At 46.6% G+C, this 19,235-nt stretch overlaps 1 protein-coding gene across 1 annotated transcript; it reads left to right on the top strand.

The window, feature by feature from the left end:
• Window positions 1-424: 424 nt before the first annotated feature.
• On the top strand, window positions 425-14,881 carry CCR7 (C-C motif chemokine receptor 7). Its single transcript, XM_084804590.1, has 3 exons — window positions 425-654; window positions 2,129-2,178; window positions 9,058-14,881. Exons 1-3 carry the CDS (start codon window positions 645-647, stop codon window positions 10,135-10,137), a joined length of 1,140 nt encoding a protein of 379 aa, XP_084660716.1. The 5' UTR covers window positions 425-644; the 3' UTR covers window positions 10,138-14,881.
• Window positions 14,882-19,235: the final 4,354 nt, after the last annotated feature.

The raw sequence follows: 19,235 nt of genomic DNA, 5'->3' as shown, positions 1-19,235 counted from the left end.
TGTGGTAAGTCGCTTGGTGGTGTCCCCGCCAGGAAAAGAAAAAATGTGGGGCACAGAAAGGCCAAAGTGCACTTCAGGGGGGCTGAATTTTGTCTCACATATTCAATTTTTGAAAGAGAAAAAAGGGGGTGGGCAGGGGGCAAGCCACTTGTTGGGGGGCTTTCCAGCCCTTGCCCACCACCACTGTCCGCTGCCTATATTTTTTGAGGGTCTTTGTAGGGGCAAAATGAGGCTAGCCATCAATATAAATGGATCCCACTGCTCAGAGACCACGGCGGCCCAGTTCTCTGCTTCAGCGTTTCATTCTGCAGGGAATTTTCCTCAAAGGGCAAAGCCCTCCTCCTTAATCACGCCCACGGTGTTTTCCTAAGACAGCAGGAAACGTCTGAGCGTATTTAGGCCCCTCGGCAAATGGCCCTGCTTTCCGGCCCACCTTGCAGGTGGAGAAGCAGCATCTAAATGTTGGCCTCTGAGCACAACACATCATGTGCACCTTGCAGAGTACGAAAGGTTTCGGGCTGCCTGCTGAGCATAAAAGGGAAGTCCCTATACATTGCTCTTCATAGACGATCGTTCTAAGCTCCCCTCCACTGACTAGTGCTCACATTTCCTTTCTGGTTTCTGTAGCCAGCTAGTGGAAAGCCATGGACAGAGGTGAGTACTGATCTCAGTCTCTCTTATTTGCTCCTACTTGACCCAAAGCTCAGCCCCTGAACAAGTTTCTAATGCCAGAGCTTTGTCTTGGGAAAATAATCCCATTGGGAGGGCATCTCTGGGCACACGCCAAGTAAAATTCCTTTTACCGTTGAATAACAGCATCCTTCTGTTCAGCCATTCATCTGGGAATAGGGGCTGGGTTTCCACGTTAAGGGGGTCAGATTTAAGCCCCAGCACCTCTCTTTTTTCAAAAGGTGATACTCCACTCCTGTTACAGCTGTTGGGGGAACCACAAGTTTTAAATTACAAGGCAGGGGAAAAGACTTCAATGTGGTGTTTATCTTTTATGATCTGGATGATTATTCATCCTCGGTTAAAAAGAGAAATGCCATTCTACAGTTTCGCTTGAGATATGTGGTTAATTTCTAAAATAAGACATATTGGAAGTCAGGCTTGCCTGGGAGCTAAACTCTCTGTCCAAGAAGTCCCCGACCGCCTACAATCTCTAGTGTACGGAATGGCACAGTTCCTCCGTGATAAGAGAGGCTCTTTGTAAATGAGTATTGGACAACTTTCTTGCCTGTCCCCTGCCCTTGACAATAGGGTCCAGGGCTGAGCTTTGACTGAGAAAACAAGTATATGTGTTGGTAACAATAAATGTTGGGTTGAAATCAACTTTGGTCATATTTAGAGTAGACCCATTGAAACCAGTGGGACTTAAGTTAGTCATGATTTACTTTTCCCATTTATTTCAGTGGGTCTGCTCTCTGGCCAAATCTCAATCTAGCCCCTGAGCTTTAAATATAAGCCAGCTGTAGATAAAATTAATAAAATTTAATGAGTTGCAAGGAAAAAAATAAGGTATTCAAAAGGACCTGGGCAAACTGCTTTCGATCAAATGATTCAGAGCTGAACCTTGCTTGAAAAGTAGGTTTGGAGTTTTGCTGTTTGCATTGGTTTTCAATTGCCTTCTGAGCACAATTCTCAGTACTGTTTTGAACATACATAAACCTCTGAGACAGCTTTGGTCAGCTGCCCTGGAGTAGATATCAGCAACTGCCCCCCCCCCCCCGGGCCAGTTCTGACTTTCCAGCTACCAACCCACAGGCAATCTGGGGGTGTGAAGGACAAGGCAACTACAAGCACAGGGGCTGCCAGTATGCTTTGGCGGGGGAGGCACCCTCCACCCCCTAGTCAAAGTGGCCTCCAGCAAATCTACTTGCTGGCCAGGGCTTTAGAAACCACTACCTAGTAGAAATCCCCAGTTGCCGCTCTGTGTATCGCTATTACTACTATATGATCTCTAGATGTGAAGCATCACAGCCTTTTTCACAGTTAGGGACAACTTGTGTGTGAAACGCTTTGCCAAAAGATATCAATCTTTCTGACATCCTGAAACGTCGGGGCTGAGGGCTTCTCTTCGCTTTCTGATACAACAGCTTGTAATGTGTGGTGTGTTTCTCTCCCCTAGGTAAACAGCTGAAGGTGGCCATTCTTTGGAATCTTCTTTTCCTGTTCCAGGTACAGAACTTACAAAAACAACTTGCATTCTCTGATCACTGTCCTTCCATTTGTCATCCCTGCTGCTGAGGGAGAAAAAGCCGTCTAAATACAGCCCCCGCTCCCCGTGTTCCCTCCTTCCAATTTTCCTTTTCAATAGCCAGAAGGAACTGGGCAAAGAAAAGCATTAAAGCTGCCCTTAGAGGCATTGGATAAATGGGACGTTTCACCCAGATGTTAGCTTTCTAGGAGGTTCTGAGAAGCTCTCCTTACATTCTTATGTCTAAGCAAACATATGGTCACGTCACGGTGCAACAACAAACACACATTTTGTCACCACCTCTGGACTAGGGCTGACCTTGGGTACTGTGGACTGTTATACTCTCTCTCTCTCTCTCTCTCTCACACACACACACACACGCACGCACGCACACGCAAGGAAATGTGCTGGGGTCCGTGCTTCCTTTTGGTGGGTGATGCTTCTTCAGGTACACCCTCAGAGTGTGGCGGAAGCCCTCTCTCACTGAGCCTACCACAAGGGTTTCAGCATTAACCGTACATCTAAGACGTGTTTGTGTGTTTGTGTGTGATGTGTCCATGCAGTTGGCCTTTCACCGTCCTCGCCTGCTGCACCTCCACCCCACCTTGTCACTTCTGTTGCACCCTCTTCCTCCCTCTCTGCACCTGTCCCTTCTCCTTCCAGGAATCCCTGTTAACCACCATGCCCTCTCTTTCTCCCTCTGCCTCTCCCGTCTGTTTTTGCAACAACAGCCCAACTTTTCTTGCACTCCTTGCCTCCTATCCCCATGGTATCGGTTACTTTCTCCTAGCCTGCAACTACTGACACTGTTCCTTTTCTCCCCCCCATCCCCCCCCCCCCCACACACACATCCTCAACTTAACCTTGCATCAAACTCAGTCTGATCCCTGGAGCATCTCTTCCCTCCCATTGAATAAGGGTAAATGCAACATACCACTAACTACTCTGCAGAGCAGGCCCCCCCAGACAATTTACATCCCTGACATGTGGTTTTCATTGTCCGGAGCTTCCTCGTGTAAATGTCATGCACATTTCAGCTTCCTTTGTGATGTTGCAAGGGATCCTGAGGCATGCATCATGGATCACATGCTGCGGACACCTGTGCTTTTGGAATGGCCCTATTTCAGGAAGGAAGGGTGTCATATAAAACATTTTAACCTCTTTGAAGTGGAACAAAATAGTTCCTTTCTTTTTTTAAAGTGAACGTTTAATGGTGAGCTTAAGAGAATGGCTCAATTCAGGCATCATGCCAAGCCGTGGTTAAGAAAGTTCAACTATGGTTTGGTGTGATGTCCGAACTGACAAACCAGGGTTTGTGACAGGCTTACAAACTATAGTAAGAAATGCTTTTCATGTCCTGCTTGAAAAGGAAGAACCACTGTACTTTCTCACAAGTAAATATATTCACAGGTAGGCATTCCACTTGCAGGGGTAAGATGCGGTGCCTACTCTAAATTTTCTAATTTTGCATTTGGCTAACAAGCCAATGTTCCTTATGATGTTACTCCAGACATTGGGTTGGATCCAGACTAAGTGATTTTTAGAGTAGACGCAGACGTAGGTTAATTATGAACAAGTTAAGTCCCATTGATTTCAAGTATATGAAACTTTCATATAAGTATGATTAAGTTATGACTAAGTCTCCGTTGTGAGGAATTTTGTGGCATACTTATTAGTTCTATAACGCAATAAGTACTTTTTCAGGACAAAACTCAAGGTATAGATTCCACAAGCTGTTTCTGGTATCTTCTGTAATATATCCTAAGGGGAAACTGGTGATGCAGACATACACCTGGGGATTATTATTTTTTAATTCCCTTGCAAGGTTTGATAACAATATTTAATTGGTTGGACCCAGACGTAATCATATTTAGAGTATGAAAAAAGTTAGTCATCACTGACTTAAGTCCCACTGAAATCAATGGGTTTCCTCTAAGTATAACTAAGCCTGGATCCAACCTAGAATGTATATAGCACTTTATGAGTGTATAAAGCATGTGACACACATTACCAAAGTGTAATCATTACAACACCCCTGTAAGGTAAGATCACTGTTATCATCTCTATATTGCAGATAAAGGGTCCCCAACCTTTTTGGCCCCATGGGCACATTTGGGAATTTGAGAAACTGCTGTGGGCACCACCACAAAATGCCTAATCGCTGGATTGCCACTTTGGCATCTATCTGTCACATCTGCGTATCTTAGGCTGTCTTATTCAGCAAAAACATTTGCTTCATGTCTGTCGGACACTGCAACATCTCTTTAATAAGATATTGTCTAATTTGGCCAATTGCTGTCGGTGCAATAAAGTGAACACTTTTTTTAAACATTTGTTTTGGCAATGTCCAGTAGTTGCTTCTTTGGGGGAGGATGTTATTACACAGATAAATTTTGTACTGGAACAGCATTTAATATTCATTGCTCTTTTAAATTATTTACCTGCTTCATGGAAATTAACAAATGGTCAGCATAAATGGATTCTTTGCACCCTTCTGATAGCTAAAAGCCTGATATTACAACACTGGAAGGAGAAATGCTCACCTCCTATAATGCGTGGATTAAGGACCTTACAATGCTTTCAGTATTTGAACAGGTGGCATATAGACGCCACCTTCAAATGGACACTAATTTCGATATTTGGTCCACTTTGGTTACAGCCTATGTATACTTGCTGGAAAGTCGTGTGCATTTCATATGTATTCATTCCCATGGATATATACAAAACCATGTAGTATATTTTTTTTAAAAAAAAAAACAGAATTAAAAAAATATATTAAAATGTTTTGCGTGTGCCCACAGGTGCCATATTTGGGACACCTTCATGAGCACCATGTTGGGGACCCCTGGTTTATAGGACTGCGCTATAAGTTGGGTAACTGTGTTAGCTAAGGCAATATTCTTCCCCTCTACCAATCGATTTTTGTGTGCATGGATGTACACGTGTAGCTTCAACACTTGAGGCCGCAATCCTTTGCGCTCACATCTAGAAATGAGTGTCATTGAACTCAGTGAGACTTCCTTCTAAGTAGACATATATAGGATTACACTGTTAGTGGCATGGAACTCTCATTTGGGGGACCAAACTTTCAGCTTAAGAAGGACGTTTCTTCTGTCTATGGTGACTTCCTCAAAAAGGAACAAATCAACTGCATATAGCAATCATAAGGCACAGGTCATGTGGGGATGGGATGGGATTCCCCACTGGTATTTCATGAACCTGAATGAGGGGATTTTGAATCTTTAACCAATGAATCTGAAACTCGTGGTAGATGCTCTCTAAAGATAGGATCTTTTTCTAAAAACTTACTCTCAGAAGTTGATGCTCTGGACATAATGTTTGCCCTATAATTTCTGGAAACCTTGATAACCCCATGCCTGCAATTTTATCTTTGGTTATAGCAATGGGAGTGAAACTTTGTAAGGGCATTTACTATCGTGGTCTTCTACATATCCAAAAAGTTATTATTTAAAGCAGGACATTCAAATATTATTGGGCTGGTTCACACGATTACCACAGCCCACCGGGGCTTATCTAAGCCACAGTGGGTTGCAGTGCACGCTGGCAGCCATTTTGAATATTCAGCCCCCGGCAGGGCTTGCCGTGGTTTGTTGTCATCCAAACCCCAGCGGCAGGGGTGGTTTGAGGGTTGAACAGCCTGGTTTGGATGACACAACAAGACACGGCCAAGGCTTGAACACGCAGTTGGGTGTCTGTGGGTGTTGAGGCTTGTTGTAGCTTAAATAAACCATGGTGGGCTGTGGTGATAGTGTGAAGAAGGTTGAAGTGTTTCCTTACCGCAGGGATCAGCAACTAAGAGCCTCTGGGCAGATCTTGCTAGCTGGACTGCAAAGACAAGGGGGGGGGGGCTTGTGGAATTTCTGATGACCATGGGATTGGCTACATTAACAGCTGTGATGGTAGGACTCAGTCTACCACCTTCCAAACCCACATCAACTCAAAATGGCTGCAGTAAAACTCATTACTAGCCAGAGCCCTGGGAGATTATCCCCTTCCTGCAGGGAATATTTATACAGTGGGGGACGGGGACAGCACATGGATATATCACCTCAGGACTTCCAGAAAGCCATTTGCAATCCTTCATACTTCTTTTGTGCTTCTCCCTTCAAGACAGGGATGTGTAAAGAACAGATTGTGTAAAATCCATTCTGTCTGTGTTTCATGGGTTGCCAGGTGCCTTTCATTCTGCAGTCCACCCATCCACAGAATCAGATTGTTTTTAGTTCCCAAATTTGTGCAAATGTGAATTTGCACAGATCCACAGGTGCGAAAATGCGCAAAATTCCCCCAAACGTGCAAAATCCCCCCAAACGTGCATTTTCACACTTTCCCCTGTGGGGAAATGTGCATTTTGGGGCAGTTTTTTTAATTGTGTATTTTTCAACGACGATATTTGTGCAAAATTGGGAAAGTTACAAAATGTCGGCTCCTGACAGCTGACCGCAGCTGGCGGCAATAATTCACCATCTGATAACAGGGCTGTAAACCTGTCCAAGGCTGGGAAGTGAAAAAGCAGCGTGTAGCAAGGGATATTTTACCCAGGCAGTGAGTCCAAAGCGTTGAGGCAAAGAGACGTCCGTTATCCGATCCAGGGTCCAAAACACAAGAGGAAACACAAGCACGGCAGTGCACAAGGTCCGAGGCTGAGGCTGAGAACCGGCATGTGACATGACGTTGTTTCTTCAGTGGTCTCGCCCCAGCCTGCCCACCCCTTTTAACGGCCAGGACCTGAGGCAGCTGTATCCCATCAGTCCTCCTGCCTCTGAGAGCCTCTCTGTTTTAGACAGACAGAGGCTCACCTACGCTGCTCCCAGACATGCTGCTGCCTTCGTTCTGCAGGGGTCAGTGGCATTTTGCCCTCCAGATCCTCTGGGGAGACTGCACCTGGGCCTGGAACCTCCACAGGGGGTGAGGGCTCCTTCTGTGCTGGTCCCTTCCCCTGGGTCTGGAGCCTGCTCTTCCCCTTCATCCTTGGAGGAGTACGAGCAGGGCATGACAGAAAAACGGTCTGCAAGTTAGCAGAATTTATGGATTCCTGCATTGAGCAGGGGGTTGGACTTGATGGCCTTGTAGGCCCCTTCCAACCCTACTATTCTATGATTCTATGAGAATCCACCGGACAGGTGAAAAGCCAGCCCGCTGTGGAATCCACCGGTCGGATTCATCAAAATCCAAACTCACTTGGTTCCGTTGCAAATTGCTCCGACATCCCTACTTCAAGATGTCTTTTTGCTAAGTAGAAAGATCCTTAAGCCACAGGAGATCCTAAAAGCTTCACTCACTGGCTAGAATGTAACCTTGAGTTTAGACATAGCTCTTTTATGCTTTCTACTGGCAGGAACAATGTTAATCTATACCAGCTTTCCCTAACGTGGTGCCCTCCAGACATGTTGGACTGCAACTCCCACCGTCCCTAGCCAGCATGGCCCATGGTGGGCATTGTAGTCCAAAGCAACTGAAGGGTACCAGGCTGGGGAAGGCTGATCTAAAAAGGAAAGTATACTCTTTAAGACTATAGACTATAAGACCCATTGAACTCAACTGGACTTCTTCTGAATAGATATGTATGTACATGATCACGCAGTAAAAAATGTCTTCAGTGTTGCTTTAAATGCTCTCCACATAGAAGCCATCCCTGTCCTTGTTCTGTGGTATCCTTTAGAGAGAATAGAGAATATTCTCCTTCAGGGAGAATAGAATTTGAGGGTCAAACTAGGTCCAACATTATTAGCCCTTGAGTGGCTGACTCTTTAAATAAACAGCCAGGCTGGGGAGGTGAGCAGGATTGGGAACTGGAAAGGGCAGGCTTAGGGGGATTTAACACTTTGCCCCACCCTCCCATTGTGGTCCTGATCTGAATCACACACCCCCAAACACTATTTACATTGGGGCAAAAGCTTCCAATTTCTATTGGCACAAATGGGAGCTTTTCTTCCAAAATAAATAACAGGTGTGCTCCCCCCATCTGGATTGGGGCCACAGCAGGGGAAAAGGGCTATACCCCCCCCCACCACCACCAGGGTCCCCATACCTGCTTTTTACTTTTTAAAAGCCCTTCATGAATTGTGAAATGCATGAATGGCATCTCTCACCTAGTTTGCTCCCCTGACTGTGACCCAGTTTGCAGGATCAAAACAGCCCATGGTGAGTTGCTTATGCCATGGTAGGCTGCAGGGCATACCGGCCAGGTTTTGAATATTGAAGCCCCGATCATGGCTTGTCATGTCATCCAAACCTGGGGACTGTGGTTTATGCAAAGGTTAAACAACCCTTACATAACCCATGGTCTGTTGTTGGGTCATACAAGGATTGTTTAACCTTCACATAGCCCACGGTCCCTGGGTTCAGATGACACAACAAGCTGCAGTTGGGGCTTCAGTATTCGAAATGGCCACCTGCCCGCACTGCAACCCACCGTGGGTTGACTGTTTGATCATGTGAACCAGTCCTGTGTCTGCCTAAACTGGTTTAACCATCATTCTCTTATCCCAGGGAATCCTGGGAACTTGTGTTTCTACAAGGGGAGGCTAGAGATCTGCAAGAGCACCTTTACTATTCCCAGCAATCTGTAGGAGAAGCCACAATAGTTAAATTGAATCAAAACCAATATAGGTTTGTCATGTAGATGGGCCCTCAAGGGCAATACTCAAGGATCCCATCTGGAGATTGGTTCCTGGCTTTTGTTCACTTTTGAGCAGCCTTCCCCAACCTGGTACCTGCCAGATGTGTTGGACTACAACTCCCAGCACGCCCCAGCCACCATGACTGGCTATGGAGATGTTTCCAGCCAACATGTAGAATCTAACAGATCCCTTTATATCCCTTGATCTCCCTTCCAGTTCTGCGTGGGTGAGTATGCAACAGCTGACTATGGAGATGAGGACTACAACTCCACCATTGACTATAGTGCCTTTGAGGAGCTCTGCAGGAAGGATGAGATCCGGAGGTTCCGTGCGACATTCTTACCCACCATTTATTCCCTTGTGTGCTTTGTGGGCCTGCTAGGCAACGGCCTGGTCATGTTGACCTACATCTACTTCAAGAGGCTCAAGACCATGACCGATATCTACCTACTCAACCTTGCCTTAGCAGACATCCTCTTCCTGTTGACTCTCCCTTTCTGGGCTGTCAGCGCAGCCAAATATTGGATCTTCAAGGAGTTTGCTTGCAAGGCTGTCCACTGCATCTGCCAGATGAGCTTCTTCAGTGGCATGTTGCTGCTTCTCTCCATCAGCATCGACAGGTATTTTGCCATAGTCCAGGCCCCCTCGGCCCACCGCCTTCGCTCCCAGAGAATGCTTGCCAGCAAGGTCACGTGCCTCTCCATTTGGATACTGGCTTTTATCCTTTCTGTCCCTGAGGTGGTCCACAGGGGTGTGTACATGTCTGACTCCCAGAAGCCACGCTGCAGTGTCATAACGGACAACTTGCTGGCCTTCGGTACCGCCATCAGATTGTCTCAGATGGTCTTTGGCTTCTTGGTGCCTCTCCTAGTGATGACCTTCTGCTACTGGATCATCATCAGGACCTTGCTGCAAGCTCGCAGCTTTGAGAAGAACCGAGCCATCAAGGTCCTCATTGCTGTCATGGTGGCCTTCGTCATCTTCCAGCTGCCCTACAACAGCATCATGCTTGCTGAGACCATCTCGGCCTTCAACAACACCACCGGCCAGTGCAAAGCCATCAAGCGCCTGGATGTGGCCAATGACGTGACGTACAGCCTGGCTTGCTTCCGCTGCTGCCTCAACCCCTTCCTGTATGCTTTCATAGGCGTCAAGTTCCGCAACGACCTTCTCCGGCTCCTGAAAGAGCTGGGCTGTCTCAGCCAAGCACAGCTGTGGCGATGGTCAACGTACCGGGAGAACAACAGATGTTCCATTGCCACAGAAACTGAAACCACCACCACTTTCTCCCCGTGAGGTGCTCTGAGCAGTATAGTAGGAATGTTGGACTGCCAGTGAAACGGATGTCACGACCACAGTCCTCACTGGCCAGCATCATGGATCGAACTAGCAACCTCTGCATCTCAAGAAAGCAGGTACATTTCCAAGTGCTGGAAGAGACTGAAATACCATGCCATCCTACCACCCCTCCGCAAAGCTACTCACAGGATGCAGACCATGTGCCACAAAGTAGAGAGAAGGGGGCTGCACAAAGTTGCTTGCAGATCTCAAGTAAGTCAGCCAGGCTGTGACCTGCAGGAAGAGGCAAACATTCTCCCTCTGGCCTAGAAGAGTGAGCCTGAAAGATGAATCCAAAGATGCTGACAACCTTGATAAGAAGGTGACAATTTCCCACGATGGCCTTACTTAGCCCTCGAATGAACTTGGATAAAGGACTACGCAAATATATAATGATGACAAAAAGTCAGCCTCTTCCACAAACTGAGACGCAGGCGGGGGGGGGGGGGGAGCAGACAGACAAATGTCATTGTTCCGTTTCTGGTTTCGTTCTCTCTCTCTCTTCCTTTTCTTTGATTTTGCTGGCAGCCATGTGTTATTGTTACACCAGTGGTAGAATAGGCCAAATGACCATCTGGCTCAAACGACTCCCCCAAAAGCAGGGCTCACCATGTCCCCTTGACGTCACTCTGATCCACCTGTGCAAACCCACTGCTTGGGAGCAAACAGCTTCAAAGCACTCAGGCAAGAAAAGATCGTGCTGTTAAAATGCTGACAACAAAGCTTGGCTCCTATACAAAAGGTGCATTTAACACTGTAATATGTACTTGCTTTGTATACCCCAATATATCTATATATCTGCAGCCTATGGAACCGCACATCCCTGTAATACCTCACATCAGGCTTGTTATTAGCCACTCTCCCGTTGCCTGCACTGAGCAACACAGTTCCTATTGTTGCACTTTCCTCTGCTTATGTGATTATGATCAACTTTCTCCCCAGAAAGGACTGCCTAAGGTCCAAACTAGCTGTGATGTTATTTGCAGCCACCATTCTGGGCAACGCTCTCTTCTCCAGGCTGCTATTTGCATTTCGAGGGAAACCTCCATTGGCACCAATGGGAGCTTCCCTTGAAAAGCAAACAGCACCTTCAAGGAAGCAAGGAGAGAAAGGCTGGGTTCACACAACACGACAAGCCAGAGTACGGGTTGAGTGTGGGTTGCGAGCCATGGGTTGTTGTTGAGTGATGGTTTGTTAGCGCGGCTGGGTTCACACAACACAACAACCCACAGTTCGACAACAACCCAGAGATCAATGAAAAGCCAGCCCATACTCAACCCGTACTCTGGCTTGTTGTGTTGTGTGAACCCAGCCTTTCTCTCCTTGCTTCCTTGAAGGTGCTGTTTGCATTGTATGAACCAGGTCCAAGTGTTACAGTCCTCTCCCTCACTGCCACCCCCTCCCCAGGCTGCTCAGGCTTCCTCATCATAGGTGCTATTTACATAACAGAAGTGTGCAGCTGAATTGCATTCGCCCATTTACTGCCAGCTCTAATCTGGCCCTTATTCTCCGCCTTAGCCCATCAGCCCATCGCTCTAGGGTGAGAAAGGAGACAAAGGGCGGCTGCTGTTCGCGCTGTGCTATTGACACACAGCCGTGTTCTAGTGGCAGATTTCTACCCCTTCCTTTCTCCTGGAAGCCAGCCTAGGGGCAGGGATTGGAAGAATGTGGGACAGAGGTGGAGTGCATGGGGGGAGGGGGGAGGAGCTGAAGTGGACTCTTTCAAGAGGGAATCCCCCCCCCCGTTATTTTTTTATTTAAACTTTTTGCCTCCAGCAATACACGCACAAGTTAATGTTTACCTTTTGATGACATATCCAATGGGGCTGGATTTTTTTAAAAAAAGAACCCCCTTTATGCAATCCCAAACCCTTGATTATTCAGATTATTCACTGACAACTTACATATGAGCCAGGGTTATTTACGAGATTTAATGGAAGGGAGAAGGTGTTGACCGATGTAGCTTCTTCCACCAGAATGCCTCAGCAGTGGGGAAAATGTTAGTTGTCAACATTCTTTTCTGCTTTAAAAATGTACAAGGCAGAGGAATCCTATTGAGGAATCCTATTGAGAGGAAGAGGAATCCTATTGAGTTTCCACTTGTTTTCTCACCTGGAGAAGCACCAGTCCTCTTACTCCTTGAATGTAACCCTTTGTAGACAGAAGAACCCTCCCCTACCCCCAAACCGGATTATAGCAATATACTAGACTTCTCGAAAGCAATTCACATTAATTAAAACAATAGAACGCAGCATCTGTGGAACTTGGTGTTGCGTGTGCGTGTGTCCGTGTGTGTGTCCATCTTCTAACCCTCTCTCTCATTTGATCCATCCTAGAGGTCCTTGTTTGTCTTTTGTAAGTCACCTGCAAAGTTAGTGGATATGTATTCTTGGACGTTTGTCTTAAAGTTCGATCTTTTATGCTCTGCAGTGCACAAGCAAAAAATGGATAGGATCAGGTGCAATCTAGAAAAAGAGGTGCCAAGGCTCAAGTCTGATGAGACACACAATCTTAAAATTTTTAAGCACTCCTTTCCCCCAGCCCGAACACACATACATAATAGACCATAGACTCATAGAGCTGGAAGGGATCTCAAAGATCTTCTAGTCCAACTCCCTGCAGATGCAGGAAATCAGGTGCTACAGCCTTCCTGGTGGGCATCCAGCCTCTGCTTAAAACCTCTAATGAGAAGGAGAGTCCACCATTTTTGAGCTGGTGTGTTCCACTATGGGACAGCTCGTACCCTCAGGAACTTCTTCCTAATGTGTCACTGAAATCCTCTTTCTTGTAATTTGAACCCATTGGTATTATGCTCTGGAGTAACATAAAACAAATTTGCTCTACCGCTTATGTGACAGGCCTTCAGATATTTAGAGATGGGTATCCTATCATGTCTTAATCATCTCTTCCCCATGATAAATGTACCCAACCTTTCCTTGTAGGTCTTGGTCTCCAGGCCTATCACCATCTTTGTGTGTGCGGGGATTCTCTATACCATGGGTGGACTACATGTGGCCCTCCAGATGTTTTGGCCTACAACACCCATCATCCCTCACAATTGGCTAGACTGGTTAGGGCTGATGGGAGTTGTAGTCAAAACATCTGGAGGGCTATAAGTTGCTCACCCCTGCTCTGTACTATAGTTTCTCAGTGGTGACAAAAATGCACTCTGCTTCTGCTCTGGGGCTCTTTAATATATCCTTACTTAATGGGCCAGTTTGCATGATTGAACAGCCCACCATGGCTTATTTAAGCCACAGTGGGCTGCGGTGTGTACCAGCAGCCATTTTGAATATTCAGTCTGCAGCTTGTCATGTCATCCAAACCCAGGGACCATGGGTTATGCGAGGGTTAAACAATGGGGGGTTTTTAACCCATGCATTACCCACGGTCCCCAGGTTCAGACAACACAACAAGCTGCAACTGCAGCTTGAATATTTAAAATGGGTGCTGGCACACACTGGCAAGGGCTGCAGCTCACTGTGGCCTCAACAAGCCATAGTGGGCAGCAGTGATCGTGTGAACCAGGTCATTATTGTGTATGTTTGCTAGTAGAGTGCTGTGAATAAGACTATCACTGTGGCTTTGCAATTGCAGGTAAGGCAATACCTGGCAAGTGTCTTGGACTTGAGAAAGGAATGTTAATAGCCTGGGATATTCAGATGATGTCTCTCAAAGGGAGGTAATTGTTAGAAGATTGTTTCTTGATGCAGAAATCACTCTGGAATGTTCTGAACAGGAGAAACCCACGAGAGACTGGGGAAAGCCAGATACCTCCCTGCCCCATCTGCAGAGGGCATAAGTTAGGGATGCTGGAGAAATCTGCCACAGACTCAAATGAGGCCAGATTCCAAAGAATCCAACCTCCGGGGTCTGCAACAGACCAGCTGCACTTACCTCCAGGTCCGGAGGAGTTCCCACGGGGCGGCTCTCTGGCTTCCTAAAAAACGTGATATGCTAATGGCAGTTGCCATTAGCTTATTGCAGAAAAGGTACAGCCATAAATGGCATATTGTATGCCATTTGCAGCTGTAAAGCATTTATTTTTACCTAAATACAGCCACAAAGAGCTGCAATTTAGGTAAAAGTAAGTGCTTTCGGGCCACAAATGGCGTAAAACGTGCCATTTACGCCTGTAATATTCCCACAATAGGCTAATGGCAGCTGCCATTAGCTTATTGCATTTTTTGGAAAGCCGGAGAGCCCCTCTGCCAACTCCTGCAGACGCGCCAGGGCTCCGGAGGACCAAGTGGCCCTAATTACCCTGTAGCGGACTACCAGCCAGGCCGGAGAGTGCGGGGGTTCATATATCCCTAGTGTAAGCAAGATCTGTGTGTGTGTGTGTGTGTGTGTGTGTGTGAGCGAGAGAGAGAGAGAGAGAGGAGGAGGAGGAGGAGGAGGAGGAGGAGGAGGAGGAGGAGGAGAAGAAGAAGAAGGAGAAGGAGAAGGAGAAGGAGCAGCAGCAGCATTTTTTGAGTGGGACTGAGAAAGAGGCAAACAGCTAAATTGAGCTCTGGGAAGTGCTTTTAGGGGGCTACCTCTCTGGAGATCAGGAGTGGGAAGTGGAATTTTCTCTTTCTAGGCGTGTTAAGCTGTGCTTCTGCCTATGCTCATCTTGTATATTTGTAAATAAATTCAAATATTATAGAGGCACCCTAAGCCTCCAATGCTCCCTCCTTCCGAAGGGAACTAAATGCAGGTCAGCACAGCCCACTGAACATCTTCCCATGCAGAGAAGTGGGGGAGTGCATAACAATACATTCCAGGGTTTGAGCCCTGGCTTTGAGGACAGATGTCAAGGCTGAGCCCAGATATGCCAAGGTGTTGCATGGGGAACTTGGGGGAGAAATAGTAGGATGCAGGAATGGCAACATTAAACAGAATCTTACAGTGATAGAAACACGGGTTCCCTTTATACCTGGTCAATCCCAAAAAGCATCAGAATTAACTAAAAACAAGAGTACCAAATTTAAAGGCTCATAAAGAAAGCAGACTACAAAGCCCAAGACATTTGGGGTGTCTTGAGGAAGAGAATCTAAAACCCTCCTGCCATTCCCCACCACCCTAAAAATATAACTATATATGAAGTAATTGACCATTTGCTGCCTTATAATGGCACCCCGACATCTGCCACCTGAAGCAGACCTTGTCATCTTGCCTAATGGTAGGGCCAACTCTGCCGCAAGTCTCTGGCTAGCAAACCTGGTGCAACAGCAGCCCTTTGCAAGCATTCCCATTACCAGGCGATCACTCTCACCTTTAAAGCCTGCCTAATGGGAAGCAGCTTGGTAGAGGTCCACTTCGGCCAGTAGTTTCCAGAAGGCAGTGGTACCATCAGGGCAGGACTTTGGGGCAGAGGACCAGGGCAGAAAAAACAGGAGGGCTCTCAAATGCAGCAAGGCTGGCTTTCTACATTTTGGAATAAGTGAAGTTATACACATTACCAGATAAAAGCACATGCATACACCTGTTAAGACCATTTGAAGTAAGCTAAATGGGGCGGGGGGGGGGCGTCCGTATGACAATTACATCCAGAGTCTAAAATTTCCTAACTGCACCACTGCCCAGAAGTGCCTCTTTAATAGTCTCCCTTCCAAAGCAGGGTGATGGTGATGTTAGTGAAGGTGTGAAACTCAGACACTTCTTGCTAATATGCAAACTCTTCAGAGTGAGTCCCCACCAGAAAAACAATGCTGGGGCCCTGTCAGCATCCTCTCTCACTGACACATTAATCATTCAAGGAAAGTTGAAGTGAAACTCTTCCAGAAACTGCTGTAGAGATTTGGGTTTCCCCCTCCTCACGTCTCGCCTTGCTTGCTCATGCCACCCCCAAGCAATGTGACTGAAACTCTCCATCCAAAACATGAGGCCCTTGAAAGAGTTAGACATTTTTTCCCCAACAGCACCTGATAACTTTCATATTCCCAGAAGCTGGTTGGTGAGAAAATGGGAAATGAGAACTACAAGACTATGAAATAAACACGCTATTTTCAAACAAATAAAACAATATGAAAGCAGTTGTTGAATTCAAACCTTCACAGGGACAGCATCAAGGCAATCCAGGTGCATCAGAGAGGCAACTCCAGTTTTGCAACCCGTGTAAATTCTACAGATTGCGGGGGGGGGGGAGTATATGCATTGGTTTGTACATATTTGCAAACACTTCTTCTGTTAATGTTGTTTCCAAGGTTCCCATCCACCCTAAAAAGTGGAATGATGAGGGGGACAGGGGATAGAAGGAAGAAATGATGTGGAGATTGAGCACAGATGAGATTGTATGTCATATGGAACTGAACTGAAAATCTATGGGTGAGAATAAAAGAGCTATGCAGGGCACTGAAGGATCCCCCCTTCCCCACTGGAAGTCCTAGTCAATCCTTACATAGCATTAACCACGGCTCTTGACAAATTACGAGGTTTTCCCCTGCAACCAACTCATCTAGACACTTGATTTTTTAAAACTGAAATCTAAGATTCTGACTCAGATATCAGTTTGTCTGTTTGAATGTCAAGCCCGCTAGCGTGTGGAGCTCCTTTCAGCTTTCATTGTCTCCCACCCTCTCTGTAGATGCAGAGTTAACAGTGGAGATCAAAGAGTTTCACGTTTCCTATGCTCTATGCCAACAGAAGCTGGTCTGCAGTAACGATAGCAAACACTATTGCACCTTCGCTAGACAGAAGCCTCCGAACTTTGCCACCTCGTCCTCTGATTGCTGGGTTTTCTGCTAGATGGGCTTTTTTGCCTGTCTAGCAAGGGCACTTTGGATGGGGAGGGAAGGAGGCTGGAAGAGACTCAGGGTAGCTCATATCCTGGCCTCTTTGGTCTCCTCCCTCCCAACCCCCTTTTCCTCCTTCCTGAGGTCAATTTTCCAACCTCGGAGGCCAGCTAGTGGGATTCTTTCTGCACTGGCTGTGAGGGGGACGGGGTGGTGGATCTCCAACTCCAACATCAACTTCCCCTTCCGAAGTCAGAGTGCTGCCTTCGATCTCAGAGGGGGGAATCCCCACTATCCTATGACCTCACAGATAACATCCAGGGTCCATAGGATTGCTCCCTCCAAAACTAGAGTCCCTACTCGGCCATGGAAGCTCACTGGGTGACTTTGGGCCAGTCACAGACTCTCAGCCCAACCCACCTCACAGGGTTTGTTGTTGTGAGGATAAAATGGAGAGGAGGAGGATCATGTAAGCCACCTTGGGTTCCTTGCAAGAGGAAAAAAGGTGGGATATGAATGCAAGAAATAAAATAAATGAAATGAAACTAATACATTAATTATGGCACACATTTTGGTGGCATAAGATGCGGGAAGATCAGAGTGACAGTGGAGGAAAATCCATGACAAACCTGACTAAAAAACAAGCAAGAGCTCATTTTACAGCTTACTCTGTGATGATGGCAGCAGCAAAGAGATCCGATGTTTCTGCTCCTGTTGCATCCACACAGAGTTGTCCAGCAGAGGTGCTGTGAGAGGGGAGATGCCTTTTTGGCCACTCGCATTCTCAACCCTTGGCCTTCCTGGGCCAGCTGATTAGGGCCGCCAGAGTTGGGTTGGTTGATTGCGTAGGACAGCAATTAAATGCTTCTTTGTGAGAAGGCATCGTTGCAACAGTATTGAAGGAGGTGGTTGCGTGTAGTGAAAGGTACAGCCTGAATTGCGGGAGGAGGGTGTCATGGTGAAAGAGGAGGGGTGAAATTGCCTCTGCATTTTAACATTTCGGAGGGCTGAGTTTTAAGAGTGGGGTGCAAAACTTACTGGCATGCCTCTGATTCCTTACTGCTGCTGGCCACTATGTTTAAATCCCCATAATGCACCAGAATGACATGATGTCATGATGTAGCCTCATTACAAGGGGCATTCGGGAGGGGGCACCATTTCCCACCAGAATGCCCCTCAGGACAATGCTATGTTGTGATTGCAGAGATTTAAATTTGTCAGCAAGCAGCAGTGAGGATCGAGGGAGAATTTTGTCCCTCGAACCTGAACACACACACACACCCAGCTAAAATGCTCTCCCATTTCCATGGCCTGCAAATGGCACTACAAAATTGGGTGGGGGGAGGCTCTCAGCCCTAGAGTGAGAGCACTACTGAAAAAGTCCTTTTTTGGAGCCTACTGTTCTAGATAACCCTTCAGCAGTAACAAACATCCTGCTTTAGGGAAAGATGCTCGGATGTGTGATGAGGGCTTAGTTACATACTTTTCTGGATGACTCTGTTGATCTCATGATGGGGGGGGGGGTTAGTTCATTGCATTATTGCTTTTAACTGTGCTGTTGTTAGTCACGCTGAGTGATTTTCTATGAGTGGAGGGACCGGATATAAAGACTGTAATAGAAATAACTTTATTTCATGCAGTAAGATGCCACTTTTGCTCTTTTGTACATCACCTTGCCGACAAAGGTCCGTATAATCAAAGCTATGGTTTTCCCAGTAGCAACGTATGGCTGTGAGAGCTGGACTATAAGGAAGGCTGAGAGCCGAAGAATCGATGCTTTCGAACTGTGGTGCTGGAGAAGACTCTTACGAGTCCCCTGGACTGCAAGGAGGTCAAATCAGTCCATCCTAAAGGAAATCAACCCTGACTGCTCATTGGAAGGACAGATACTGAAGCTGAAGCTCAAATATTTTGGCCACCTAATGCGAAGGGAAAACTCCCTGGAAAAGACCCTGATGCTGGGAAAGATCAAAGGCAAATGGAGAAGGGGACGGCAGAGGATGAGATGGCTAGATAGCATCACCGATGCAATGAATAGGAACTTGAGCACACTCAGGGAGAAAGCGCAGGACAGGAAGGCCTGGCGTGCTATGGTCCATGGGGTCACGAAGAGTTGGATGCGACTTAACGACTGAACAAAATACAAAGCTAGGAATTCACTGTACAGCAGAGGGCAGTGTAACATAATCTGACTTTCTGCAGTCTGATTTGTCATACCATTGTGTCATACCATTGTTTACAAGCTGTGCTTAGAAATTCATCATTAATAAATGTTGACTGGAAATTCGAGGCCGGTTGAGGCATAACATTCTGCACAAAACTTGAGCAACCACACATTGG

Source organism: Heloderma suspectum, chromosome 6, assembly GCF_057233095.1.
Source record: "Heloderma suspectum isolate Gila_16-S chromosome 6, 16-S_ref, whole genome shotgun sequence".
Classification (NCBI taxonomy): domain Eukaryota; kingdom Metazoa; phylum Chordata; class Lepidosauria; order Squamata; family Helodermatidae; genus Heloderma; species Heloderma suspectum.
This window is presented reverse-complemented; position numbering and strand designations above follow the sequence as displayed.

What these genes read in the sequence shown, in the direction of transcription:
- CCR7 (XM_084804590.1), top strand. An exon ending in ATCTTCTTTTCCTGTTCCAG is followed by an intron (nt 2,179 to 9,057) that starts GTACAGAACTTA and finishes TCTCCCTTCCAG; the next exon opens with TTCTGCGTGGGTGAGTATGC.